This window comes from Bos indicus x Bos taurus, chromosome 20 (genome assembly GCF_003369695.1).
Source record: "Bos indicus x Bos taurus breed Angus x Brahman F1 hybrid chromosome 20, Bos_hybrid_MaternalHap_v2.0, whole genome shotgun sequence".
Lineage (NCBI taxonomy): Eukaryota > Metazoa > Chordata > Mammalia > Artiodactyla > Bovidae > Bos > Bos indicus x Bos taurus.
Window position 1 is genome coordinate 66,310,896 of NC_040095.1, and position 27,612 is coordinate 66,338,507.

The 27,612-nt window shown below is 50.8% G+C and overlaps 1 protein-coding gene and 1 non-coding gene across 2 annotated transcripts in view; both read left to right on the forward strand.

Moving 5' to 3' along the window:
* The window catches only part of NSUN2 (NOP2/Sun RNA methyltransferase family member 2), a 33,566-nt gene extending 12,887 nt beyond the window's left edge, over positions 1 to 20,679 (forward strand). The window contains exons 7-19 of the mRNA XM_027520588.1: positions 1,560 to 1,752; positions 3,609 to 3,683; positions 6,758 to 6,888; positions 9,765 to 9,838; positions 10,427 to 10,557; positions 10,891 to 10,987; positions 13,978 to 14,162; positions 14,435 to 14,527; positions 15,257 to 15,392; positions 16,510 to 16,590; positions 16,809 to 16,947; positions 17,978 to 18,017; positions 19,704 to 20,679. Coding sequence (XP_027376389.1) covers positions 1,560 to 1,752; positions 3,609 to 3,683; positions 6,758 to 6,888; positions 9,765 to 9,838; positions 10,427 to 10,557; positions 10,891 to 10,987; positions 13,978 to 14,162; positions 14,435 to 14,527; positions 15,257 to 15,392; positions 16,510 to 16,590; positions 16,809 to 16,947; positions 17,978 to 18,017; positions 19,704 to 20,043 — 1,715 coding nt within the window. The 3' untranslated portion in view covers positions 20,044 to 20,679. The remainder of the gene's footprint in view (positions 1 to 1,559; positions 1,753 to 3,608; positions 3,684 to 6,757; positions 6,889 to 9,764; positions 9,839 to 10,426; positions 10,558 to 10,890; positions 10,988 to 13,977; positions 14,163 to 14,434; positions 14,528 to 15,256; positions 15,393 to 16,509; positions 16,591 to 16,808; positions 16,948 to 17,977; positions 18,018 to 19,703) is intronic.
* Positions 4,734 to 4,866, forward strand: LOC113879319. Its single transcript, XR_003507288.1, has one exon. It is a non-coding gene; the product is annotated as a small nucleolar RNA SNORA70 (small nucleolar RNA).
* Positions 20,680 to 27,612: the final 6,933 nt, after the last annotated feature.

Here is a 27,612-nt window from a genome sequence, read left to right on the forward strand (position 1 = left end):
ATCAGAAGAGGGGCGGAGAGTGCCCCCTCGCTAGTGTTAGCAAGGGAGCTATATACTTTTTAAATTAGTTATTACAGTAAATTGAAAGAATGCCTCAATGTTGTAAAAATTTTACCAGACCCACTCCCACAATTTACATTTTAGGATAAAAGAATTAGAACTTAACAATAGAAAGGTCCCACCAGACCCACTCCCATGATGTACATTCTAAGATACCAGGATTGGTCAGAAGGTTTTCAGGAAGGGGAAACTGTCCTCACGCAGGATTGTTGTTATTTAATTCCTAGGACAGAGTTTAAACTGGGTTGTTTGTTGTGTAATCATCAGTTTCGGGCTTAAAGAAAAAAAAAACAAACTTAGTTTTACGTGATTAAGACTAAGGAATGTAGAGAAAAAAAGAAAAGGTGTTTATCCTTTCCTCCTCCTTGAGAATTCCAGACCCCTTTTTCCTCCCTGGGTACCCGGGACTTCTTATCAGCCTGCCTAGGAATTGACTGTCTGTACAGGAGGAGTCAGGCAGCTGGGTTCCCTGTCTCTGAAAGTAGAGCTGGGTGCTGTGCCTGACCCCGTCACCTGTGCCCTCGTGTGCCCCGTGGAGAGGGGCCTTCAGTTTAGCATCACGCGTGGTTTCTGTAAAAGCACGTGTTGTTTTCTTTTAGAAGCCACAGTAGGTAGATTTTTTTTTTAATCTGCCTGGTGAAAATCTCCGGCTGCTTCGCACCCTGGTTACATCACGCGGGATCTCTCATCACGGCGAGCCTGCCCTCGCCCTGGTGCTCGGCCCAGGAGTTGACCCCCAGCGTGTGGGATCTCAGGTCTCCCACCAGGGTTTGGACCCACGTTCCCTGCATGGCGAGGCAGAGTCTTAACCACCAGACCCCAAGGGGGGCCCCAATAGGTTGATGTCAGTTTGAATTTTCGGGAGTCCCCGTCTCACATTGGGGTTTTGGTTCTCTTCTGATGGTTAGTACCTGTGTGAGAGGCGGGAGGATGTAGTTTAGAGCCACTGTCAGACTCCCCAGGTTCAAATCCCACCAGCGTCTGGTAGGTGAGTTATGTGACGTTTCCAGGCTCCACATAGGAAACGAGGCTTCCGTCTTGAACTTGGAGGACATTAGGTCGATGGCAAAGGTCCGAGCCTCCTCGGCAAGTGGACCCTCAGGAGCCTCAGTCCCCACCTCACTCTGGGAGCTGACTCTCAGGGTCTATAGTGGAGCCCCAGCACGTGTGGCCTATTTTAAACACTTGTCAGGAGACTCTCTTAGTTTCCACGTCTTTCTCTCCTCACTCTCCCTTTTTTTGTTAATAGTCAATGGTAGAAAAGCTAGTTTGGGCAGAATAAGCCGTCCAAAGTGAGGAACTGTTGGCAAGATGAATTTTGAAGATTTGACATTTTAAGGGACTTGAAACCCCTGCCAAGCCGCCCACTTCCTTCTCCCGGATCGCGGCCCCAGTTCCGGCAAGTCTAAGGCTGGGTTGCTGGTCCCACCTGCCAGCCTGGGGGCGAGCGTGGCCCCCTGTCCGCTGCCTTTAACCCGACGCCGCCTTTGCGCTCGCAGAGGGCTTTGTCATCGCCAACGACGTGGACAACAGGCGGTGCTACCTGCTGGTGCACCAGGCCAAGCGGCTGGGCAGCCCCTGCATCATGGTGGTCAACCACGACGCGTCCTGCATCCCGCGCCTGCAGGTGGACGTCAACGGCAGGAAGGAGATCCTCTTCTACGACCGCATCCTCTGTGATGTCCCTTGCAGGTACCGTCAGGAGGCCGGGAAGCCCAGCGTCCCCACGAGAAAGCAAATCAGAGTCTAAAGTGAAGCTGCACGTGGGTAGTGAATCTGTCACAGCTGGTTTGAAGAGAGAGGCAGTGTGAGCCTAAATCAGAAAATAGAAACAATTTTAGTGATAAACTGAAGGAGATCAGAGAGGGGTGGTTTTAATGGTCTTGAAAGGGAACATGAAGACGATAGCGGAGAGCAGTGATATCACTAGGGCCTTGTTGCGGGCACTGTGCCGGGAGTGAGGTGTGAGTGTTCATTCAGCGCCTGCTTGCGGGGAGTGTAGATACAGTGTCACAGCGTAATAATCGGTGTTAACACCCGGTGAATCCTGAGGAGGACATCCAAGGGTTCCGTGAAGGTTGGCGAACTCATGCATTTGTACACATATCTTTCTTCGATATTTATTACGTTAGATTTTTGTAGAGTTTACTGATAAGAGAATTTCAAGGTATAGCTGAATTACTGAGTTTTTCCAGAAAGGAAGGAGTAAAAGTAAAGTGGCTAAGCTCCCGGAGACAGTGCCGTAGACGTGGACGTCAAACGTGTCTCTCTGAGCACGTGACTTGGCCAGACTGTTCTACCAAACCCTCCATCGTGCTTTGTTAGCTCTAAAGGCAGCGTTTAAGTGGGATGCATTGTTACCAAGTCCTGTCTTGTTTAAACAAATGGTAGTTTTACTGCTGGTGGCAGAGCTCGGTGGCGGTATTACTGTGTGTCAAACACCCGGAAGAATTCTCCTTCAGAAAAGTTGAAATAGGTCATGAGCTGCATTCGTTTTTGTTTTTTTTTATCTCAGATTGCAGGTTTTTAGTTTTCTTTTGGATTAGATGTTTTCCCACTCCTGTGGTTTTTTTATCCTCTCTCTTTTTTTAAATTGGAGGATAATTGCTTTACCACGTGTGCTGGCCTCTGCCATACATTCCCGTGACTCGGCTTCGGCGGGTGTACACCGTCCCCTCCCTCCGTCTCCCACCCCTCTAGGTGGTCACGGAGCACTGGGTTGTGCTCCCTGTGTTCTTGTGATCAGAGATACAACACTGTGCCCGTGATGTGCCCTCTGAGTTGTAAGCTGCGGCAGTCATAATTGTAGTCCCCACAGTACAGCAGGGGATGTCATTTGAAAGCCGTGATATCTCACAGGACATTTCCACCCTGCAGAGCCTTCACCTCAAGGACATGTGACTAGACCCACAGTGAAAATTATGTTTTACAGGGAAAGCCAGCGGACACAGGAATTCCTCCAAAAAATCTGGGGTTCAAAATTAGACCCGGACAAAAAGACTTAATTGGTCAACTGTATTATGAAATTTACATGGAAATGATTTCTGTTAAATGGGAGTAGAAATTTTTTAAATGTTTAATTGATACAGAGAACACTCGTGGTAGAGAAATTAAATTGGCTTGCTGAATTTGCTGAGGAAGTCCTTTATAAGTTTATCATTATTCATGTAATTCTGATTAAAATGCTGCTGTTGATCAGCAAGTTTCTAAGTAGCAGGATCAGATTGTTATCTATGTTCAGAGTTCTTTCCTAGGTCTGGAGATGGTGTTTTGATGGTATTTCTCTTAAATGGAAGCAAATTACTGTCTCTTTGTCGAGTGAGGTTTCCTACTCAGATCTTATATTTCCTTGTTGAATTAAAATTGAAATATGATTAGAAAGTTTAATGCATTAGAGTGTCCTCCACACAGAAATAGGAAGTTTATTGGGGCTTGTGAGAATTAGATTGTTTTCTAAGTGGTACTCATAATACCCTTTAGCATAGATTATTAAGCTCCAGTCATCCTGTGGTACAGAGTTTTAAGTTCTTAAATCCCTTTCTTTGCAGTGGAGATGGCACAATGAGAAAAAACGTCGACGTCTGGAAGAAGTGGAGCGCCTTGAACAGCCTGCAGCTGCACGGGTAAGTCAGCTGCACCTCCCTGGTGGCCCTGGGCGACGAGGAGGTGAGTGAAGGCTTACAGTCGAATCCCTGAGCGTGCAGAGCTTCAGCTGGCTGACGCAAGCCTCGGAGCTGCCTTCTTGAGTCTGCATATTTGTCAGGAGTTGGTTCTGAAACCTTTCAAGAGTAGGACACGAAATTCTATACATTTCAGGTATGCATGTATCGAAAATGCCTTTTATTTTCTAAACATGTTGTCCATGAAAAGACCGTTTCTTACTAATCTTTCTCCTCTCTGTTTTCAGTTCTTCGTGTTGAATTATTTTACCTTTTAACATCTGATCTCAGAAATATTTATGGCTATCTTTAAAAAATTTTTTGAAAAGTTCTTAAAACTGAAAGGAAAAAGGCAGTCTTATAACTCAGATATATTTTATAATTCCTCGTGTATTGTAGTGTTTCCTGTGCATAGGGATTTTTTAAATTGTAGTGTCCACAGAGCTTTGGCTTTTTATCTCATTTAACATCAGAATCACAGATACAGAACTGTGGGTGACCTAGAGTGTGCGCGCGTGTGTGCTCAGTCGCTCGGTCGTGTCCAGCTCTTTGCAACTCTGTGGACTACAGGCCACCAGGCTCCTCTGTCCATGGGGTTTTTCCAGGCAAGAATACTGGAGTGGGTTGCCATTTCCTTCCCTGGGATATTTTCCCCACCCAGGGATCAAACCTGAGTCTCCTTCATTGATAGGCGGATCTGTACCATTGAAACACCACCTGTGAAGCCCTGATCTAGAGTATCCTAATGAATATTTTTATAATCCTGATACTAATCCATATTATCTAAATTTATTGCTTAACTACTGTGATAATTGGGGGGGGGGGCAAAATTCACTGGTACAGAAAAAAAAATTAATGAAAGTTAAAAAAAAGTATCTGTAAACAATGTTGATACTTATCTACATTATCCAAATTTATTACTTAAATATTCTGATAATTGAGAAAAAAACCAAAATCCACTGGTGCAGAAAAAATAATGAAAGTAAAAAAAAGTATCTATAAGCAGTGTTGTTTTTGCAGCCAGTTAAGCCGACTGTGCCCTTTCCCCATGGGGGCCCAGTGTGCAGTGGCTGCAGACAGCAGCCTCCTTGGGAGTGTGTGCACCTGTTCCCTGTACAGGTTGCCCTAAGGGACCTTGGAGACAACTCTTTCTAGTGGGCATTCATGACTGGCCTGCTGTCCCCAGTCTATCCCTGGGTTGGGAGGATCCCCTGGAGAAGGAAATGGCAACCCACTCCAGAACCCTTGCCTGGAGAATCCCATGGACAGAGGAGCCTGGTAGGCTACAGTCCATGGGGTCGCAAAGAGTCGGACACGACTGAGAAACTTCACTTTCACTTTCATAAGCAATGTTGTTACTGTTCTGTTAACCTTTCCCAACATGTGAATGAGCAAAGCATAAAGCTAACAACTGAATTCAATATATTAGGAAAATTTCACTATTAAAAAGACCGTACAAATACATGATATTTCTTTCTATTAGCAGTTGGTGTATTCTAAACCTAAATTCATGTTTCATATGAAGCACTGAATTGATACAGTTAAGTAATAAATTTAGATAACATAGGTTAGTATCAACACTGTTTACAGATACTTTGTTTGTTTTTCAATTATCAGAATAGTGAAGTAATAAATTTAGATAATATAGATTAGTATCAGGATTACAGAGGTCATCTAAAATAGTCATAGTCAACACTTAGAGGATGCCATCTGCATACACATATACACACCCAGTGTAGCTTAAGCGTATTAATCGCATCGCATTGGACCTCCCTGGTGGCCCAGTGATGAAGAATCTCCCTGCGCACGCGGGGGACGTGGGTTCGACCCCTGGTCTGGGAAGATCCCACGTGCCTTGGGGCAGCTGAGCCTGTGAGCCGCAGCTGCTGGAGGTCTCGCGCATAGAGCCTGTGCTCTGCAACAGAGACCTAGCGCAGCCAGAACTAAAGTGAAAATGAGTGAGTGCACAGAATTCACTTTTAAATGAAGCGTGTCACGTAGACTTAGAAGATGTGATTTACTTTCACAGAGGAACAGAAAATGGAGTTATGTTGAAAATTTTTTTTTAAATGGAGTTATGTTGAAAATCCTGGTATTCAAAAAGGTATTTCTTCTGTGAAGAGCCTTATGAACAAAAGGAAAGTCTTTTAAAAGATTGGAGACACTATTTTTGTGAATGGCACATTCTGGGTTTATGGGTATTGGTTGCTCCCCGCATGGGAGATGAAGGATTTCTACAGATACGTTCCTGGTATCTTCTGTCCCCTCAACCTCCCGGTTTTATTAATTTCACTGTCATTTTGAAAAGGGAAAGTTTTGTAATAAGTCAGTTGGTTTCCCAAATTCTCTCCATAATTTTACCTCGGAACTATATTGGGATGCATTAAAAATAATGAAATAGTGCCATTTGTAGTAACATGGATGGGCTTAGCGATGATCATACGAGGTGAAGTAAGCCAGACAGATAAAGTGCCACCTGATGCCACTTACATGTGGAGTCTAAAAACTACAGCAAGCTAGTGACTGTCACGGGTGGAAATCAGGCTCACAGATACGGGGAGCAGACTGGTGGTTACCAGTGGCAAGGGGAGGAGGGACAATGCAGGACTTGGGACTCTTGTTTTTAATCAGCACGAAGCACCTTAAATAGGCTTACACTGACTTCCTTTAGAACCTTAAAAGGTGTAATGAGCGTTGTTCATTTTACAGAGAGTGTTTTGTATTTTGTTGTAGGTCTGTCATAGTGAAGTCGCTCAGTTGTGTCCGACTCTTTGCAACCCCATGGACAGTAGCCAACCAGGCTCCTCTGTCCATGGGATTTTCTAGGCAAGAATACTGGAGTGGATTGCCATTTCCTTCTCCAGGGGATCTTCCCAACCCAGGGATCGAAGCCGGGTCTCCTGCATTGTAGGCAGATGCTTTACCATCTGAGCCAGCAAGTCTGTCCTAAACTAATGAATACCTGCTCTAGTAGGGCCTGTGATGCGTGTGCCGTATGGTTGTGCTTGTCGTAAAGTAACCTAGTATCTGGCCCTCAGTTTACAGCTACGGATTGCAACACGGGGTGCTGAGCAGCTAGTGGAGGGGGGCAGGATGGTGTACTCTACGTGTTCGCTGAATCCCATCGAGGATGAAGCCGTCATAGCGTCTCTACTGGAAAAGAGTGAAGGTAAGTGCGTGACGGATCTTTAGGAAAATGTATTTCAGAACCTTTATTGCTGTGGTGCATTCTCCTGTAGACTTTTTCTAACTTTGTTCACGGACATTAGCTTGTATGATTAGTCCATAAACCCTACAATGAGGTGTATGTGTGCTTGTCAAGTCGCTTCAGTCGGGTCCGACTCTTTTCAAGCCTATGGACTGTAGCCCGCCAGGCTTCTCTGTCCATGGGATTCTCCAGGCACGAATACGGGAGTGGGTTGCAGTGCCCTCCTCCAGGGGAACGTCCCAGACAAGCCCACCTCTCTTATGTCTCCGGCATCGACAGGCAGGGTCTCTGCCACTAGCGCCACTCGGGAATCCTCAAAATGAGGTAGCCCTGATTACAGACATGCTTCTGTAATGAATTTGTAATTTTCCATGAAAAATGAGTTTTGCCTGTTTTCTTTCTATAAGTTTGAAAGGTGGTATCAGATCCTTTACCACACCGTTGCATTTTTAAAAAGTTTTAATTGTGGTAAAACACACGTAATTTCAAATTATACAGTTAATTTAAAACATGCAGTTCACCAGCGTAACTGCGTTCACTCTGTTGTGTAGCCAGGCTCCCGAGCTCTTGATCTTGCAAATGAGCTTCTAGGCCCTTTGAGCAGCTCCCCCATATCCCCCCGCCCCAGCCCTCCCTGCTGTATTTTCCGTCTCTGTGTGTGACTGCTCTAGGTATCGCCTCTGAGCGGAATTCTGCAGCATTTTTTTGTGTGACCGACCGGCTTATTTAGGATCATGTCCCCAAAGTTTATTCACGTTAGATGATATACTCTCAGAATTTCCCTCGTTTTTAAGGCTGAAGATACTCATTGTATGTTTAGACTGTACTTTGTTCATTCATTGATCTGTCGGTGACACTTGGGTCGCTTCCACGTTTTAGTTGCTGTGATAACGCTGCTTTGCACCTGGCTATACCAGCGACTCTTGAAAGACCCTGCTCTCAGTTCTTTTGGGTGTATACGTGAGTGAAATTGCTGCAGCCTGTGGTGATCCTGTGTTTATTTGTTGAGGACCCACAATGCTTTTCCACAGCAGCCGCACCATTTTATGTCTCTACCAACAGTGCACAGGTTTTCCAGCTCCTCTGCATCCTCACCAGCACTCGCCATTTTCTGCTTTCTTGACTATTAACCATCCCAATGGGAGGGAGGTCTTACCACACTGTTTTACGCTGAGGGACCAGACATAACGTTTCATGTTTTCATGTCAAATATTTCTCCTTTTATGTTTTTGCTGAAATGTTAATCTTTTCCATCAAATTCTCCTTAAAGCAAATAGTGGGAAATTTAAAACTAATAACATCTCCTGAATAGAATGCTACTTGCGTATGAAGCAGGTTGAAATGTAGATCCTGAAACTGGTGTGCATTTCCTGAGATGGTGTCCACGACTGTCTCAGCTTCTGTTACATTCTTCTCAGTGGCTGAAAGGCCTGTGCTGAGAGGTCAGCCCTCCTGTTCTCACCTTTGCGGTCCTTTCAGTTTGAATTTCCTGTGTCGTATTTTGTTTCGCTACACTTATCTGAGACTTGATTTCTGTGTCATGTTTTCCGTATGGAAAAGCTCCACACTTTTGGTGGTGCTCTATTTCAGAAGGCCGGTAAAGAGAAAGGTCACGGGTGATGTAATTTGACAGTAACTGAGAGTCCTGTTCCCTGAGCACCCTCTCACTGGGCAGGTGGGTCTTCCGTCTGCGTTTTGCTGTCACAGCTGTCTCTTTGCACATGGTTGCTCCAGACCACATCGTGGGTGTCTCATTCCCATGCTCCATCAGAGGCGTGTGTGTAGACGTGGCTTCATCAGACAGTGACTTTTGCTGGGTCTTGTCCTCTGCATTTGCTGGGGATCTTAACTGCAGGGGTGGGGCCCCCACCTGAACGTCCTCAGACCCAGCAGAGGGGATAGGTGGCCAGTAGGCGTTCAGTCAGTGCTCGCTTCTGACCCAGATGCTAGCAGAGAGTCACCGCTGAGCCAGGGCAGCGTTGGACTGAGAAAACCAGCTTCCGTGTTTGCACTGTTACCTGGTGTTCGCGTTTAGGAGCCAGGATGTTTGGATGTCCCGTGGCGGCCGGCGTGACGCTTTTGTCGACGTTTCTCCCTGTTGGACCTCCGCCTTGGGGATTCTTCGGCTTTGTTTTCATGAGCCCTGCGTTTTTCACAGCTTCCACGGAGCTGTGTTGGATTTTCCTTTTTGTGAGGCTGTCCATGGATCTGTCCGTGGGTTGTGGTGGGTAGTTCATCTGAGAGGTTTCCTGTAACGGCCCCAGAGTAGAGCTTCTTGTAATGGCGCTCCTATGAACACCGCTTTAGAAGGGGGCTGTCGTCCTGATGGCCGTTTTAGAAAACCAGCTTGGACCTGAAGCTGAATGTTTAAAAATGTCCACAGTTTCATCGTGTTGCTTTTTGGATCGGTATGTTTGTTCGAGATAAAGGCATGCAGACGCAGGTCATTCCTTGGTGTGACTGGAGACCAGGAGCCGGCCGAGCGCAGGGTCCCGCCCTGTGTGCGTTCTAGGCCGCCCGCGTGGCCGCGCCTCGGGCGCAGCGTGGACTCTGCAGCTGATTCCTGCAGCAGCTCCCGTGCTGCCCTTCACCCACGTGGTGGCACTTGCTCTAAGTGTGCAGGTCCGTGGGCTTGAGTGACTCTTGATGCTACGCTGTGGAGAAGAGCTCATTTACGGTCAGTCCTTGACCCACCCCAGAAGTCTCTGATCTGCTCTGTCTGGGTGGGTCTGGCCTCCCGGGACAGTCTGTAAACAGGATCTTAGAGTGTGCGATCTTTTACAGCTGTTTCCTTTCACTGGGATAACGGGAGTTTTTGTTTTGCTGTTGACCCGCAGGTGCTTTGGAGCTCGCCGACGTGTCTTCAGAGTTGCCAGGACTGAAGTGGGTGCCTGGGCTCTCGCAGTGGAAGGTAGTCTCCCGCCAGGACTCTGGCTCAAAAGGGCGGGTCAACTTACTAGGCGTCTTAGAGTCGTGAGAATTTTAAAGCATCCACTCTAGGGTAACTTGAATAAATGGTTCATTTGATTATGCAACTTAGAATCAGTTTCAGAATTATGTTTAATGACAAACGGTACGTTTATACAAATATTTCTGGCAGTGGAAGTTCTCCTACCTTTATTCTGTAATCACGAGTCAGCTTTGTTTATGTACAAGTATAGCTTTGCTTTCTTCCCTTTTAATTGGCTGGGATTCCAAGCTTTGTTTCCAGTAGGAAGCAATTCACTTCTCAGTGTTAGCCCAGGAACGGTCTGAGTCTTGTTTTATAAAAGAAAGAGAGAAAAAATAACCCGCTTGGAAAATGAAAATGCCACCTCATAGAATGAGTGTCCTGGTTCATGGAATAAAAGATGGTGTCATTTCTTTCCTTGCAAACCGTCCTCCTCTCTTTAGGGAGAAATGAGACGTGCCATCTCTTGAGAGCTTCCCCACCCCCTCTTCTGGCTTTCCCTGCTCTCAGATGGGCTGGTCGTTGAGTCCCAACCCTCTGGCCCTGCAGGTGATGACGAAAGATGGGCAGTGGTTCACATCCTGGGACGATGTCCCCCACAACAGACACACCCAGATCCGGCCGACCATGTTCCCCCCGAAGGACCCCGAGAAGCTCCAGGCCATGCACCTGGAGCGCTGGTGAGTTTCCTGGGAGATGCGTCTCGGGCGTTTCCTGCATGGGCTGTGCTGTGCCCTTGGCTGAACTTTTGGACCTGAACTTTACAGCAAGTAAGGTTCTCAGTGTCTCCTAGCTGCTGGTAGCAAGCAGCTGTGTTGTAAACTTAAAAAACCAAACCGGTGTGAACGTAAATGGCGATGTTCTAGACATTGCATTATCAACTCCTTACAGGTGACACACTGCCGTTCTCTCAGTGAGGGTTGTGTGTTGTATTGTGAGTAATATATTGTGTTATGAGAGTGTATTTTGGATCAGTTAAACAGGGTAAGTTGTGTATGCGTGTGCTTTTTCAGTCTTAGAATATTACCACATCATCAGAACACTGGAGGCTTCTTTGTGGCGGTGTTGGTGAAGAAGGCTTCGATGCCGTGGAATAAGCGTCCTCCAAAGGTAAGCGTCTCCCGGGACAGCAGAGCGTGCTGTGTGGCCTTGCTAACCGGTGAGGCAGGAGCTGACCACGGAGCATGTTTGCAGGGTGGAGGGCAGTTGGGTGTTCTTGTGTGTGTGGTGGTGATGGTGTCCTTATATTTTTGAGTTTTCCAAAAAGCACCAATTTCTTAAAACTTTTAATTAAAGTCGCTCAGTTGTGTCTGACTCTTTGTGACCCCATGGACTGTACCATCCATGAAATTCTCCAGGCCAAAATACTGGAGTGGGTAGCCTTTCCCTTCTCCAGGGCATCTTCCCAACCCAGGGATTGAACTCAGGTCTCCCACATTGCAGGCAGATTCTTTACCAGCTAAGCCACAGGGAAGCCCAAGAATACTGGAGTGGGTGGCCTTTCCCTTCTCCAGGGGATCTTCCCAACTCAGGGATGGAACCCAGGTCTCTCCCGCATTGCAGGCGGATTCTTTACCAGCTGAGCCACCTTATAAGGGAAGTGGAAAAGGTGGAGTTTGGGAATTGCATGGGCTATGGTCCTTGGAGTAGACACGGACTGCAGAGTCGGACGTGACCGAGCGACTTAACACACACACACACCTTCCTTCTGCATCTTCAACTTGCTTCTTTAATAAAACTTGAAGAGGCGTGAAGACTGCTCTGTGGCTCAGTCAGAATCCCTGCTGGTGGTGTCTGAGCCCTGCGTTCCCACGGGTGGTTTTCAGCTGGGACAGCTCTGCCAGCCGCAGGCCGGCAGCCTTCCCCTTGGCCGTGAGGGGCAATGCCAGGCTGTCCAGGCCTGCCTCAGGTGGACGTGGGCAGGGCTGATCCGTCATAATGAACCTCAGCCGCCCCCAGGGTTGTGTGAGGGAGGCCATGAGGCAGAGAGGTGGGGAGAGGGCAGCTGCTGCTCTTTTATTTTTTTTAAATAATTTTATTTATTTGTTTTTGGCTGTGCTGGGCCATCTTTGCCATGAAGGCTTTTCTCTAGTCACGGTATGGAGGCGTCTCTTTGCAGCGGGTTCTCTTGTCGAGGAGCACAGGCTCCAGGAAGTATGCATGGGCTCGTGAGTTGTGGCTCGCAGGCTCAGTAATCGTGGCCCGCGGGGTCTCCCCAAACCCCTGGCGGGTGAATTCTTTACCCCTAGCCACCAGGGAACCCCGAGGGCAGCCTCTGAGTCTTAACTCAGGCTTGTGGTGTGAAGCGCGGTACCCCCCTTTGTCAGCGTGCGGTGGGACTTGATAGCTCGTCCATCAGCACGCCTCCTGTTGCCGTGGACTGGGGCCTGGGGTCACTGTCAGCGGGGCTCTAATTTCTTCGGGTCCGTGTGGGAAGATGAGGACCGGTGGTGCTTATAGCCTTCGGAGAAACAGAAGCCAACCATTCTCTAGGGTATGGCTCATCCAGGTAGATGCCTGCAGGCACAGCCTCATGGCGAGGTGACGCGGCGCTTCCGAGCAGTCGTCCTGGGGCTTGTGAGGCTGGAGAGGGTCCCCTGGAGGCGGGGCTCCTGCCTCTCACAGCCCTTGGTCCCCGTCAGGAGAGGAGGCGTGGAGCTCACAGCCGGGCGCTCAACATGTGAACGCCGACCTCGTCTGCAACTGAATCATCTTGCAACTGTTGCCTTACATTACATGTGATTTTCATGCAGTCACAATGTTACTAATGAAGTAGTTTGTATGCTTTCGTTCTGAGACTTAAAAACTGTGAATTTTGCACTCTGAGATCCATCTTACTTTGCACTGGTCACATTTGACCTGGTCAGAGCACTCGTGAGCCCACCTAGCATGGCGCTGCTGGGGCCACGTGATAAGACGGGGCCTTGGTCTTCAGGACGCCATTGTCCCGTTGAAGCGATGCAGAGTGTGAATGCTTCTGGAGCTGGGGCCGGGGAGAGGCATGCGGACAGAGTGCTGTTGGTGTCATTGTGAGGGCGCCGGGTCAGATCTCAGCATTGCGCCCAACAGAAGGAGCTTCCTGGGTCAAGGGGCGCGGGAAGGGGGCTCTGGAAAGCAGGCGGTTTCCAGACTTGAGGGGCGGGGTGGAAAGGACACACAGCCTTGCTAACCTTGGCAGAGGATTTGGGGGTTTGTTCTTTGTTTGCCTTTTTCTTTTACAATTAAACCACGTTTCTGGGAGGCAGTGTTGCACAGCGTTACAGAACCTTAACCAGCCTGTCCGCTTAATAGCTTTGTGAACCTGACAGACGTGTTGGACTTTCCCGTGTACATAACCTGATTTGTAAACTCACTTCATAAGGGTTGGGAAATACCACTTTTACCAGCCTGGTGACTTGTTAGAAAGGACGTACAGTTTTAAAGAAGGTTACCAAGTTGAGATGTAATGGACACAGACCATCGTGTCGGCTCAGGGGCACCAGGGTGATTCTGTGCACATACACCTGGTTGTGGGGTGTCTTTTCCCAAGGTGAGAGCTTTTAAGGTCTCTCATAGCAAGTTTGAAGTATATAAGCAGCGTTGTTACCAGTAGTCCCTGTGCTGTGTGTCACGCGATCTTTTGTTGTCTAAGATCTTACATAAGGTATATGTAAAAAGTTAACGGCAGTAAGACACTTTGCTCATTTTTCAGCAAGTGGTCCCTCCATCGTGGGAGGTGCACTTCATCTTTCTTCCGTTGGGCCCTGGAGCGTTTCCACTCTCCTCTCTGAGTCCTTGTCTTTCTTCTCGGCCCTGTGTAGCGTGTCTGGAAGCGTGTGACTCACCGCACAGAGCAGATGCCTGGCAGAATTTCTGGGTGAAGACAGGCCGGTGTTGCTGGCCCCCGCTAAGAAACAGGAAGTTAAAACTAGACTCTGTGCCCATGAATTCTGCTTATAATAGCAGATTTAAAATACTTTTTTAAAGAATCCTGTTGTCTGTCTTTTGCATGTGAATTGCTGTATTCGTTCGGGTGGGTTTTGTGGCCCTGGAATCTTCCCTGCCTGTGTCAGGACAGAGGCAGTTGCTGTCCCAGTGTTAACGAGCGTGTCCCTGTCCAGCTGCAGGGTGAGCTGGCAGAGCCGCGGGCCCCCGTCCCCCCAAGCCCTGCGGAGCCCATGGCGGGCTGCACCTCCGACACCTCGGAGCTGGAGAGCAAGCTGGCACCTGGCATCAGCGACACAGGAGCAGTGGAGAGAGCGGAGAACATGGACAGCAGTGGGAGTAAGAGGGACGGCGTGTGCGGGTGAGGACCGCTGCATCGTGGCCCTCGCGCCCCAGCGTCTGCCCAGCCCTCGGGGTTCAGCAGGGTCCGGGTGGCGGCTTCGCAGGGGCGAGCAGGTCCTGGCTGTGTGGGCCCCGGGGCTGATAACCGCAGGGGATGGACGCCTCGGATCGTCCTCCGCAAGGAAGAGACCCGCGTCCCTGCAGGGCGGGGTGGGGCTGCGGGGAGGATTGGGCTGGAGGGACTACTGCGACCCCTCCCTGACGGATGCCCTCATCCCATACCCGCCTCAGCCCTCCTCCATCCAAGAAAATGAAGCTGTTTGGGTTTAAGGAAGATCCCTTTGTGTTTATTCCCGAAGACGACCCGCTGTTTCCACCTATCCAGTAAGGATTCGTTCGGCCTGTTACAATTCCTTGTTTATGTTTACCGTGGGGTTAAATGCACACGGGGTCACGTGTAACCATAGTTGTTCTTTTAGCTCCTTTTTAATTGCCTGTGAGAGCTGGGGGAAGCTTTAGAGGGTGTTTACCAAACCCTTCAGTTTAAGGTGAGCAGTAATCAGAGAATGCTGGACCCCTGAAGGCAGAGATGACGGAGATGGGGACTCTGGACTGGGGGCCTGAGTGGGAAGCCCTCGGTGGGGGTCCATGGCCAGGGCGCCCCACCTTGCTGCCGGTTAGGGAGGGTTGGTCGGGTGGGGTTTCTGGGTCGATCACAGGGGAAAGGTGCTCAGGATATCTGTCGGGTTCACTTCTTCCTTGTCGGTTAAATTTAGCGTCTGTGAACCAAAGTGCTCACATATGCTGTCCTGTAGATGACTGGTCCTTTGCCTGTGTTTGTGAAAATCCCTCCTAAAATGTCCGTGAAGGGGGAGTGTTCTCAGGTGTGTTGTTGGAATTCGGGGGAGACGCTGTGCCTGTGAATACAGGTCCTGGATCCAGGAGGTGCAGGCCAAGCGGGGGACGTTAGGGTTAGACAGTGGGCGTCCAGGGCAGAGCCCCCGGCCCTGAACCACACGAGCATGAGACATTAGACCATGCAGGGGCGGGACGCCACAAGGCTGGCGTCATGTTTGAGCTGAACCCTCGTAACCAGCTGTGTCTCTTTAACAGGAAGTTTTATGCTTTGGATCCCTCGTTCCCAAAGACGAATCTGTTAACCCGTACCACGGAAGGAAAGAAGAGGCAGCTCTACATGGTGTCCAAGGAGCTGAGAAACGTGCTGCTGAACAACAGCGAGAGGATGAAGGTGGGGTCCCGGCCACGGAGGGCCGTCCTTTCTCGCTGCTCCCGCTTTGTTGGAGGGGCCAGGGCTCAGCTGCCCACCCGGGGGTCTCAGAGCCGCCAGTGGTCGCAGGTCGCCTGCCTAGGGGTCTCAGAGCCACCAGTGGGCACGGGCCGCCCTTCTGGGGGTCTCAGAGCCACCAGTGGGCTCGGGCCGCCCTTCTGGGGGTCTCAGAGCCACCAGTGGGCGCGGGCCGCCCTTCTGGGGGTCTCAGAGCCACCAGTGGGTGCGGGCCGCCCGCCCAGGGGTCTCAGAGCCGCCATTGGGTGCAGGCCGTCCGGCCGCGTCCTTCCCTCCGTCTGTGTCGTGGGGCACCGGGGCCTGCCTGCTGCTCTGTGGGCCTTGGTTTCGTGTGTTCTTAACGGTAGCCTTTAGGGCCTGCATTTACTTGCTGAACTGTGTTCCCAGCTCATTTCCCTCTTGCCTGTTTGTTTCACACGGCCTACCTCTGTGTGGTCTGGAGGTCCTGGGCGTCACATCTTCTCAGGACAGGGCTCGACACTGTCCTTTCCCAGGGGCCCACCGGGGTTTCCAGGGTGATGGCAGCCTTGCTCCTGATGGCCCGTGGACCACATGCATTTCTTGTGTTCTCAGAGTTTCCTAGTTTTAGTGTCTTATTTAAGTGCTAATTATTGGGCTTCCCTGGTGGCTCAGTGGTAAAAAAAAAAATCCACCTGCCAATGCGGGAGACATGGCTTTGATCCCTGGGGCAGAAAGATCCTCTGGAAAAGGAAATGGCAACCCACTCCAGTATTCTTGGCTGGGAAATCCATGGTCAGAGGAGCCTGGCAGAATACAGTCCATGGGGTCTCAAAAAGTCAGACAGGACTTCGCAACTGAGCGCATACACACGCGTGTGCTAAGTGTTAGTATAAGCCACGTAAAGCAGAACCGCTTGAGGACTTCAGTCAGGCTGAGAGAGTGTCTGTTTTAGTCAGAGGACCGTGGCGGCCACTTCTTCCCTTCTTTGAGCAGCTGCTGACAGCTTGGTCTCCTCGGGGGCTGACGGAAGGGAGTATTCCCATTGATTTTTCTGACTTCCGCTTTCATGCGTTTGTTTCATCTGTGTTTTCCATCACAGGTCATTAACACCGGGATTAAAGTCTGGTGTCGAAATAACAGCGGTGAAGAGTTCGACTGTGCTTTCCGGTTGGCACAGGAGGTGAGGGCGTGGACAGGTGCTTCTGGGCCGGCCTGGTTTCTGCCTCCAGCGGGAGCTCTCATGGTTTCTGAGCTCTCCTGGGCTGGGGGGTATGTCTGCCTGTGCGACCCCCTGTCACCGGGGTCCCCCCACCCCCGGGTAGGGGCCGTGCTGAGGGGGCAGACCCCGGGCACCGCCTCACACTGGTCGTCACGGTGATGGGTCTCTGTATCCCCCAGGGAATATATACGTTGTATCCGTTTATTAACTCAAGAATCATCACCGTATCAATAGAAGACGTCCAAGTTCTGTTAACCCAGGAAAACCCGTTCTTTAGGAAGCTCAGCAGCGAGGCCTACAGCCAGGTCAAGGACATGGGTAAGCGGCGTGACGCGAAGACGCAGCCCGTCCTCCCCTGGGGCGGCTCGGCGCTCCCGCCTGCTGGGCCTTTCTCACCTCGTGTTCTGCACGCTGAGGCTCGGTTCTCAGGGCCTGCATCCACCTGCCGAGGGATCTGAGGGACGGAGGCGGTAGTCCCCGCACGCCGATGGGGGATTAGTCCCCGCTCTCCCCGGCCTGCCCCTCGCGCCAGCCTGTGCAGGTGTGGGGCCGGCAGATGGGGTGGGGATCTGTGGGCGGGGAAGCCGAGGCCCAGGAGGGCAGCCAGCACAGGATGTGGTTCGTTTGGCGTCTTGGCCAGCCCCCCGCGCTGCAGGGCGCGTTGGGCTCAGCCGGGCTTTCCTGTCTCCCAGCCTTCCACCCTACATCTCTCTAGTGAGGTTTTCAGCTCAGAATGAAAATAGGGCTGCCGGGGATTCTAATTGCATTTGCTTTCTGTTCTCGCTTCCTTCTTTATCGCTGAACCCGCGTTTCTGGCTCGGTTAGAGGGAGACGGTATAGACGCAGTATTAAAGTCGCGCAGGCACGCCGCGGCCTCCCCTCGCTCGACTCCTCGGGTGGAACCGCGTTCACCGTGGGGGTTGTCGTCAAGGATAAGGGAACTGCTTGGAGTCAGTTTTGTTTTTTTCCTTTTAATCCTGCCTTTAGATGATTGCAGTATGATTTTGACAATTTTTATATGTTCTTTCCCGCTGTTTCTGGGAGTTGGACCAATTATCTTTTTAATCTTGCGTTTTGAGAATTAAGCAGTGGTTAATCCCCATCTCCCTGCGCCCGAAAGAGCCTTGCAGAGTGGCCGAATCCCTGAGCGCTCTGACTCCACTGTCTCCACGGCCCCACTTGGTACCTGGTGTGGGGCAGCCTGGTGGGCTTCTAAAGAAAGGCCTCTGGCCTCTTCCGAGACCCCTAAGACCTAGCATCTAGGTTCTCTCCTCTGGGCCCGTGAATGAGGGCAGCAGAGGCGTCTGGGCCCGGAGGGCTCAAGCAGCGGTGTCTGTTTCTCTTCCAGCCAAGGGCAGCGTCGTCCTGAAGTATGAGCCGGACCCCACGTAAGTGAGATGCTCCGCCCTCGAAGCCTCCGCGTTCTGTGGGAGAGGGCAGGGTTGTGTCTTAGAAGCCTTTCAGAACTGCAGTGTTCCCGGGTGTCACCGTGACGATCCTCTTTATGAAGCACCTGTGCATGTTTGTTCAGAGGATAAAGCGAAGGGTCAGTGTAAAGACGGCCGTTAAGAGAGGCTGCGTTCTCCCACGCCTGCCGGCCGTGTCCGGTGCTGTTGCCCTGCCCGTGGGGGCGGCCGTGCCAGCCGCCATGGCCCCCAGGACCACCGCTCAGTGACACCCCTCACAGGAGGGTGTGGTTCCGGGTGGTCCGCACTTGCCAGAAACGGGACAGGGGACTTGAGTGCTGGCCCGGGGCCCTCAGCGGGGCGGGGGTGGCCGAGTCAGCATCTGCACCCCAGCTGGTCCCCACTCAGCAGCTGCCTCTGACAAAACGCTGCCTCCCGAAGAGGAGAGAGAACAGGCCCTGGGCTGGAGAGCGGTTTGGGCAGCTCATCCCGAGGCGGGCCTTGGCCTGACTCTGGGTGGTGGGAGGGAAGCTGGGGGCCCAGCCCCTGAGGTGGAGCCAGCGGCGGGGCCTGGCCTCAGGGGGCTCTGCACCGCCCAGGGTGGAGGGGGCAGGTCAGTTTTAAGATATTAGTATTTGGGCGGCTCACAGAAAATTTAAAATGGGCAGTTTTAAGGTGTGGGTTCAGTGTTCCATGTACGCTGGTTTCTGCCAGTTGAAGTACTGAGGTGAAAAGAGCTTCAGGAATTAGATGTTTTTTTTTTTAAGGAAGAAAACTGGAGTATGAGAATTGTGTTAGGTTTTTCTTTCATCGTTTTTTTAGTCAACTAAAATTGTTCTAAAAAAATAGAAAGGTCCGATAGATTTCTGTCTCTCTCTTTTAGTGGTTTTTCTTACTGGTTCAGGCCTTTCTCATCTTTTTCTGTTTGTTTTTTCTTAGTTATTACTTAAACCCTTGTTTGGTTCTTGCTCCGCCTGCATCACTGATGCCTGTCGCCAGTGGGCTTGGGACATGTGTTTACTTAACAAGGCCTTTAGGAGCTCAAAAACTAGACCAGAGTCTCCTGCGAAAGGAGCTAAACACAGTGCGTGTGGCCCACTGTGACAGGCACCGTGCTGGGTAAGGGGCACCCAAGTGGCACCGACCGTCAGCGCCCTCCTCCCTAGGACAGGCCGGCGCGTCGGGGCGGTGTTGTCAGGGGTGCGGACCCAGACCGCATTGCCGGGAGCCTCGAGTGTGGGGAGGGCGGGTGCCCTGGTTCCCGACCCTGAGCCCCTGCCATCCCGGCTCCGGGCCGTGTCATCCAGCCTCTGGGGGCCTCGGTGTGCTCGTGTGTCCGGATGGGCTGTGAGGGACAGGGCTGCGTGCCTTGTCGGTCAGTAGGCAGGGAGGCGTAGGGATAGGCCTTCAGACTTGAGAGGGCGCAGGTGCCTGCAGATGCTCACGGTGAGAGTGCTGGACGTCTGCAGACTTGGGGGCTCGCCCGCGAGTTTGTAGAGGGAGACACTGGCCAGCCTGAGGGCCTTGGCGGTATTCGAGTCGGGAGGAGGGACGCCCGTAGGAGGGCAGACCGGCTTGGGGGTGGCTGTGGGCGCGGTCGTCTGCGCTGGCCTCTGAGGCTGCCGTGAGCAGACGAGGACCGCTAACCGGGAGCCGCTCTGTGCGCAGGAAGCCGGACACGCTGCAGTGCCCCATCGTGCTGTGCGGCTGGCGCGGCAAGGCCTCCGTGCGGACTTTCGTGCCCAGGAACGAGCGGCTGCACTACCTGCGCATGATGGGGCTGGAGGTGCCGGTGGGAAAGAAGCGAGAGGGCGCCGCTGCGGCGCCCGGTGCGGCCAGCCCCGCGGAGCCGGAAGACGGGCCGGGTGCGGGCAGCCCCGCCGAACCGGAACACGGGCCGGGTGCGGGCAGCCCCGCGGAGCCGGAAGTCGGGGCCGGTGCTGAGCAAGAGGCCGGCCCGGACGCCTCCTCAGGCGGGGACCCGGCGGAGGCTGGCCTGCCCCGGTGAGCCGCGGGGGCCCCGCCGGGGTTGCCCCGAAGACCAGATCTAGGACGTGCCTGTGAAGACGGAGCTGACAGGAGGCCTGGTCTCGGAATGATCCCAGGACTGCCTTCACGTGGAGCTGACAGAAAGTATCTTTGTAGCTTGTTAGTAAGTGCTCACTTTGTATCTTCAGCAAAGTTGATCCGCTGTGCCTGTTGTCGGGAACAGACTTGGATCATTCGAAGTCTTACTCTGCCACGAAATGCAGCTGCCCTGGCAGGAAGTTTCAGGTCCCCTTTGTTATGCCTGTATCGGTCTTAAGGCCCAGAACCTCTTTTTAAGTGTTATTTGTAGAGAGAATCTGTCACTCCTTCCAGGTCATTGGAAGACTACTGTCAGCTTTAATAATTGTATTGAGTTGCACATGAGTGTGACGTTAGTATGCGGTGGGGTTAACATCTGAAGTGTCAGATGACTTCCTGTGCCTTTGGAATAAAGGGTAAAACAAACTTTATCTCACAGTAAGAGCTTATTGTGAGTTGTGATACTAGTTATGAGGGTTTCGTGTGCTTTGATTGGAATGCTCTGCAATTAAATAATTTTTAAATGGGGTTTGGGATCCTTGGAAAGTTTAAATAAAGAATTATTAATGAAAACATGTATGTGTGTGATTCAAGTTGTACTCCACTTCGTGTGGTAGAAGGAACAGACTTATTTTGGGGCAAATGGAAGTGTTAGAATTAGAAGCTTCTTAGCTGGTGGAGGGAATGTTAATGTGAAGACGTGAAGTCACTCGGTCATGACTGCAGCCCGCCAGGCTCCCCCGTCCATGGTATTCTCCAGGCAAGAACACTGGAGTGGGTGGCCATTCCCTTCTGCAGGGGATCTTCCCGACCCAGGGATCGAACCTGTGTCTCTTGCGTTGCAGGCAGATTCTTTACCGTCTGAGCCGCAGGGGAAGTCCAGCTCTTTAATGAAGTCCAAGGTTGGGCGTGAGAGCACTTGAGAGGACTAGCCTACGTCACCTTTTATCCTCTAGAGGGCGGTGTTGACGCTGCAGCGCAGTGAGTCTGGCTCGGCTGAGAAGGGCCTCTTAGCAGCCTGGGGACTGACAGCCCTTCCGGCCTGCTCCTTGGGGCACTGCGCTCGCCCGGCAGGTGCCGCCTGGCCGTGTCAGTTAATCCGTTAACTGAGTCCCTGCCGGGTGCCAGGCGGAGCTCTGGGTGCTGGGGACGCCGCTTTTCAAGGCAGTCAGTTTTCAAAAGATTACGGTACAGTGAACACTCCCATCCCCAACGGCTTTCACAGTGCGCACAGTTGTCTTAGTGCTCTGCTTATTTCCCACCTTTTTCTGTTGTTTTGAAGTAGGTCGTTTCTAACAATTCAAAAGATAAGGACTGTTTTTCTCTTTAAAAAATAAGCTCAGTAACTTGACACCAAAGACAGTAACAGTTCCTTAATGTGAGATACCTTACATGAAAATTCTGTGCGTTGAAAACTGTTAAGACGTGGATGAGAGAAATTGAAGACGCAAATAAATGGAAAGATACTCCATGCTCGTGGGTTGGAAGAATTAATGTTAAAAATGTCCATAATGCCTGAAGTGATCTTACAGATTTTCCTAGTTAAGTTTTACTGAGGTTAAAGCTGCCTGCCCATTTCTTCCCTCTTCCTTATCAGACTTTAATTACTCTTGGTAGTTTTTCCTGAACCGGTTTTTTACCATCAGTTCAGTTCAGTTGCTCAGTCGTGTTTGACTCTTTGTGACCCCATGGACTGCAACATGCCAGGCCTCCCTGTCCATCACCAACTCCTGGAGTTTGCTCAAACTCATGTCCATTGAGTCGGTGATGCAGTCCCTTCAAATGTTGAACAAACACAAACAGTGAGGAAATTCAGGGCTCTGCAGCCTACGTGGGAGGAGAGAGGATAAACGTGGATGGGGGCTACAGGAGAACCCAGGGGCGGGTTGAAACTAGAGGTCCCGGTGTGACAGGGTTTTAAACAACGTACAGGTAATGCATAACACCGTGTGTGCTCGCACAGTCATGTTGATTTCCTAGTTCTCTCTGCTGAGAGGGTTTATGAGAAACAGCACCCCAGCAGCAGTGAGCACTCCTAATACCAGACCTTGATTTCTAACAACCAGATTCCATTGCAAGGATAAAGGGACCTGGGGGAGACTCCACATGACAGATACATGAGGGACGTCACAATTAGAAGCAGGTCCCGGCAGCCAAAACTGGAACAATGACAGTAATACACCTTCCTGAACAAAACAGGAATCCTTGAGTTCATGATACAAATAAATGAATAAGGAAGCAAACGGGACAAGAAAAAATGTTTAATAGCTCTAGTCCAAGCTATGGCTATTTTAGTAGTAACGTACAGGTGTGAGAGTTGGACTATAGAGAAAGCTGAGTGCCGAAAATTAGATGCTTTTGAACTGTCCCCTTCTCCCACCTTCAATCTTTCCTAGCATCAGGGTCTTTTCCAATGAGTCAACCCTTTGCATCAGGTGGCCAAAGTGTTGAAGCTTCAGCTTCAGCATCAGTCCTTCCAATGAATATTCAGGACTGATCTCCTTAGGATGGACTGGTTGGATCTCCTTGCAGTCCAAGGGACTCTCAAGAGTCTTCTCCAACATCACAGTTCAAAAGCATCAAATTTTCGGCACTCAGCTTTCTCTGTAGTCCAGCTCTCACACCTATACATTACTACTAAAATAGCCATAGCTTGGACTAGGGCTATTAAACATTTTTTCTTGTCCCCTGTTTGCTTCCTTATTCATTTATTTGTATCATGAACTCAAGGATTCCTGTTTTGTTGAGGAAGGTGTATTACTGTCATTGTCCCAGTTGTGGCTGCCGGGACCTGCTTCTAATTGATTGTGACGTCCCTCGTGTATCTGACATGTGGAGTCTCCCCCGGGTCCCTTTATCCTTGCAATGGAATCTTGGTTAGAAACCAAGGTCTGGTATTAGGAGTGCTCACTGCTGCTGGGGTGCTGTTTCTCATAAACCCTCTCAGCAGAGAGAACTAGGAAATCAACGTGGCTCTGCGAGCATGCACTGTGTTGTGCGTTACCTGTACATTGTTTAAAACCCTGTCACACCGGGACCTCTAATTTCAACCCGCCCCTGGGTTCTCCTGTAGCCCCCGTCCACGTTTACCCTCTCTCCTCCCACGTAGGCCGCAGAGCCCTGAATTTCCTCACTGTTTGTGTTTGTTCAACGTTTGAAGAGACTGATTCCCTCTTGGGCTGAAAGCCTCACACGCTGGCCCTTCCAGTTCCCACTGACTGTGCCAGGGCCACAGCCGCCATCCTCTGACCCTCTTCCCCGAAGGTCCCTGCCGGCCAGTGCCAGCATGAATGTCAGCACCAACCACAGGGAGTGGGCAGCTCCTAGTTTAGAAAGTTTCTCCTCTAGAGCTTCTTTAAAAAACGGGTAGGGGGTGGCAGAGAGGCTTAAGATGGGGGGTCACACGGCAGAAACCAACACAACACTGTAAAGCGATTATCCTCGAAATGAAAATAAATTTAAAAAATGCAAAACTCTAGCCCTACTTATCAGAGGATATTTCTCATGGCTGGGCTAGAATCTACACCCACTGTGGTCTGACAGGGAGGCAAGTGGAGGACCAATGGTTTATATAACCTTAGCTTGTACAGGGCTGACCCTGTAAAGACAAGTTAGAACTCTTACTGTTTTCTTTGCAATAAAGAATCCCAGCATTTGTTCAGTTGAGGAACTTGACATTTTGAGTAGTTATGATCTGTAGAGGCCTGGGTTCGAGGTTCAAACCCAGTTGTATTCACACTGCATCATAGTTAACCATGGGCTCATTCAGTCAGCAAAGCGCCCTTGAGTATTTAGATCTCTTCCCAATTTGACACATAAGCAAACCAGTTCATCTCAGTTCAGTCGCTCAGTCGTGTCCAACTCTTTGTGACCCCATGGACTGCAGCACTCCAGGCCTCCCTGTCCATCGCCAACTCCCGGAGTTTACTCAAACTCATGTGCATCGAGTCGGTGCTGCCATCCAACCATCTCATCCTCTGTCGTCCCTTCTCCTCCCGCCTTCAATCTTTCGCAGCGTCAGGGTCTTTTCCAGTGAGTCAGTTCTTCGCATCAGGTGGCCGCAGTATCGGCACACCAGGCCTAGGTAATTGCAGTTATTGAACAGGGCAATGACTGGCCTTTGCCAGTGATATTTAAGTGACTCAGTCATACTGACCCGTGTCAGTCAGATATGACCAGGAGAAACCAGTCATGTGAGCTGGGAAACGGAAGAACTGCTGACTGTAGCGGGGTTGGAGTAATGAGGGGCTAGCTGGTAAAACGAGAGAAGGCTGCTGGGAGCCAGAGCACCTTAGGAAGAATTTACCATTCCTCACCTGGGGGTTTGCTGGGGAGGGGGCCACCACAGCTCACTGAATAGCAGGAATGTAGCTGTGTCTTTGCACTTGTGGAACTTGCTGGAAGCCTGGCTCCTGGGGTGCTGGGGACGGCTAGTGGCCGCGGGAGGCCGCTGGCCATTACACACTGCAGGAGCCTGGCGCCGGGTCTCCCTGGCTCCAGAATCTTGGAAGTTAGGACCTCTCCTTCCCGCAGTGCCTCTCTGGTGCCCTCTACTGGCAGAACTGTCTCAAGGGCCCAGGTGAGGACGATGATTGGATGAGTGGAGCCCTGACATGAGGAGTCGATAACTGATACGTGACTCATTCAATACAGCAACCGAAGGGAGGGGGGCTTATTATTACCCCTACTTACAGGTAAGGAAACTGCAGCAAAGAATTAAGTAATTACCAGATACCACACAGCGTGAGCGACAAAGCTGGGATTCCAGTTTTTCAAGTATTTGTTGGCTGCATCTGATCATAGTGCAGCCTGCGAGGCCTTTGCCACAGCAGGTGGGTCCCGTGTGCCCTGCCGGCTCCAGAGTTGCCCCACGCCCTGTGGGGTCTTACTTCCCCGACCAGGGACTGAACCCGTGTCCCCTGCATTGGAAGGCAGATCCTTAACCCCCGGACCACCAGGGAAGTCCCCAGGATTCCAATTTTTTAAAACGCGTGGGAGCCACAGGAGCAGCATCTCAAGACACCTCCCCTTTCAAGGGCTGGCTGCACTGGCTGCTTTTCAGTGACCACGTTTTCATGATTTCAGCTGCTTTTCAAAGCTGCCAGAGAAGAGTAGACCTCCGGAGGTACAAATGTGATACCTGAGTGTGTGTTTTCTGGCTTCTTTTAAAATGAAGCCTATTTAAAACCTCTGAGCTGCTTTTGTCAGATGTAAACGTGAGCACTTTTCTCAAAGCACAGGAAATTAGAAGAGTTTGCCTAGTTTGAGGCATGGGTTGAATCCAGACATCTAATTTCACAGCGCCCCCTCCCCCAAACGCTAGAAAAAACTACAGTAACCGTATTTTAACAAACAAAAGCAAAAGAGAGGGCAGTGCAGAAGCAACATGGTTTCAGAAGCTGGAAAGCAGGCAGACAGGTAGTAAGAAGAGAATCCGGAGGGAAGCACTAAGCCCACGATGAGAAGAACCGAGAAGCCAGCCACATGCGGCCCTTCCCTCGGCTCCTGAATGTTCGGGGCAGACAGTCTCCCCGTGGAAGACTCTTCTCTGGAACCTGTCCAGCTCCAGAGGAAAGATCTAGGGTTCCTGGCCTCGGGGTTCCCCAGAGCTGGCACCTCTGAAGTCGCCCTCAGAACTGGCATGTCACCCCAGCTGTGTAGCTGATACACCTTGGAGCCCTCGAGTAGCGCAGAGGGGGCAGCCTGGGAGTCCCAGGCCTCAGAAACCGCCGCCGGCATCCAACACAGAGATCAAAGCAAGCAGGGAAAAAAAAAATAAGAAAAAAAAACAGGAAGAAGCACAGACTTTCCAGGGAGGAGAAAGCTTCTTTAAAAGAGTCCCTTTTATTAAAAAAGTTGGGGACCCCCCCTGGGGGTCCAGTGGGTTAAGACTTTGCCTTCCAATCAGTGCAAGGCCTGCGGATTCGATCCCTGGTCGGGGAGCGAAGATCCCACAAGCCTCGCAGCCAAGAAACAGAAAACAGAAGCAGTATTGTAACAAAGTCAATAAAGACTTTAAAAAAAGGTTCGGTGATGGCGGTGTGTGACTAAGCCTGATGCGACCCCTTAAAACCAAAAATAAACGTTAACAAGGGTGTTTCTCACATGAATGCTCCACTGAAGGTTTCTTTCCAATTCTAATCAACATTCTGGTGAGGAGTTTCTGCTCTGAAAGGAGTGTTGAAGGAGAAAAGACAGAGCTGGCCTAAGACAGGTTTCTCTTCCAGACACAAACCCTCCCCTGAGTACGTAGTGGGCGTGGCTGAATGAGACCCACACGTCCAGAAATAATGGCTGCTTGGCCGCCACTGAGAGAGCAAGGTTTAAAGCTTAAAAGCATCTGTTTCCTTTGAACTGTGGAATCCGTCTTTGAGAAGACAGATAAAATAAATTTCCTAAAAAGAAAATGACAACATACGTAACTTCAACCCAGCGAGTCCACTTCCTGCGCTTGCAAATGAGCAAAACGATGTGTCTACATCATTGATGCCACACTGTTTACAACAGAAAACCAGAAAGGCCGTAACATCCATGGCCAGGGCGCCGGTGAAATGAATGATCCCTAACCACTGAGCAAACTCTGGGAGATGGTGACGGACGGGCAAGGCTGGCATGCTGCAGTCCATGGAGTTGTGAAGAGTCGGACACGGCTGAGCCACTAAACAGCAACAACAGAGGAACACTTGATGCCATTGAAATTGTGGGAGGAAGTCAAGAGTCTTCTCCTGGTGAAGGAGCGCAGCACGCCCCAAATCATCCAGCCAGTTGTGACACATGTGTCACCAGGAAGGTCATCAGATACCCCATGACCAGGGTTGGTACCAGAGTACCTCCACCGGTTTTTCCAGTGGTCATGTATGCATGTGAGAGTTGGACTACAAAGAAAGCTGAGCGCAGAAGAATTGATGCTTTTGAACTATCGTGTTGGAGAAGACTCTTGAGAGTCCCTTGGACTGCAAGGAGATCCAACCAGTCCATCGTAAAGGAGATCAGTCCTGGGTGTTCATTGGAGGGAATGATGCTGAAGCTGAAACTCCAATACTTTGGCCACCTGATGTGGAGAGCTGAGTCATTTGAAAAGACCCTGATGCTGGGTGAGGGCAGGAGGAGAAGGGGACGACAGAGGATGAGATGGTTGGATGGCATCACTGACACAATGGACATGGGTTTGGGTGGACTCCAGGAGCTGGTGATGGACAGGGAGGCCTGGCGTGCTGCGGTTCATGGGGTCGCAAAGAGTCGGACACGACTGAGTAACTGAACTGAACCCCTGCCTGGCTCGTTCAAAATCACAGCCTTCCACAAGGAAAGCAGGTGTTCAAGTCACCATCTGCATACACCCTCCCCGTCAGCTCGAGCAGGGCAGGAGGAGACACTCGTGAAATCCAAGTTCCTGGAGTGCAGCCCAGAGTGCAGGCCTTGTTGAGGTCAGCGATCTCAGTCCCACCAGGTCAGCTCTTCCCCGCACACCTCCACCCTGGCAGCCACTCACCTGGCAGTGAATGCTGCC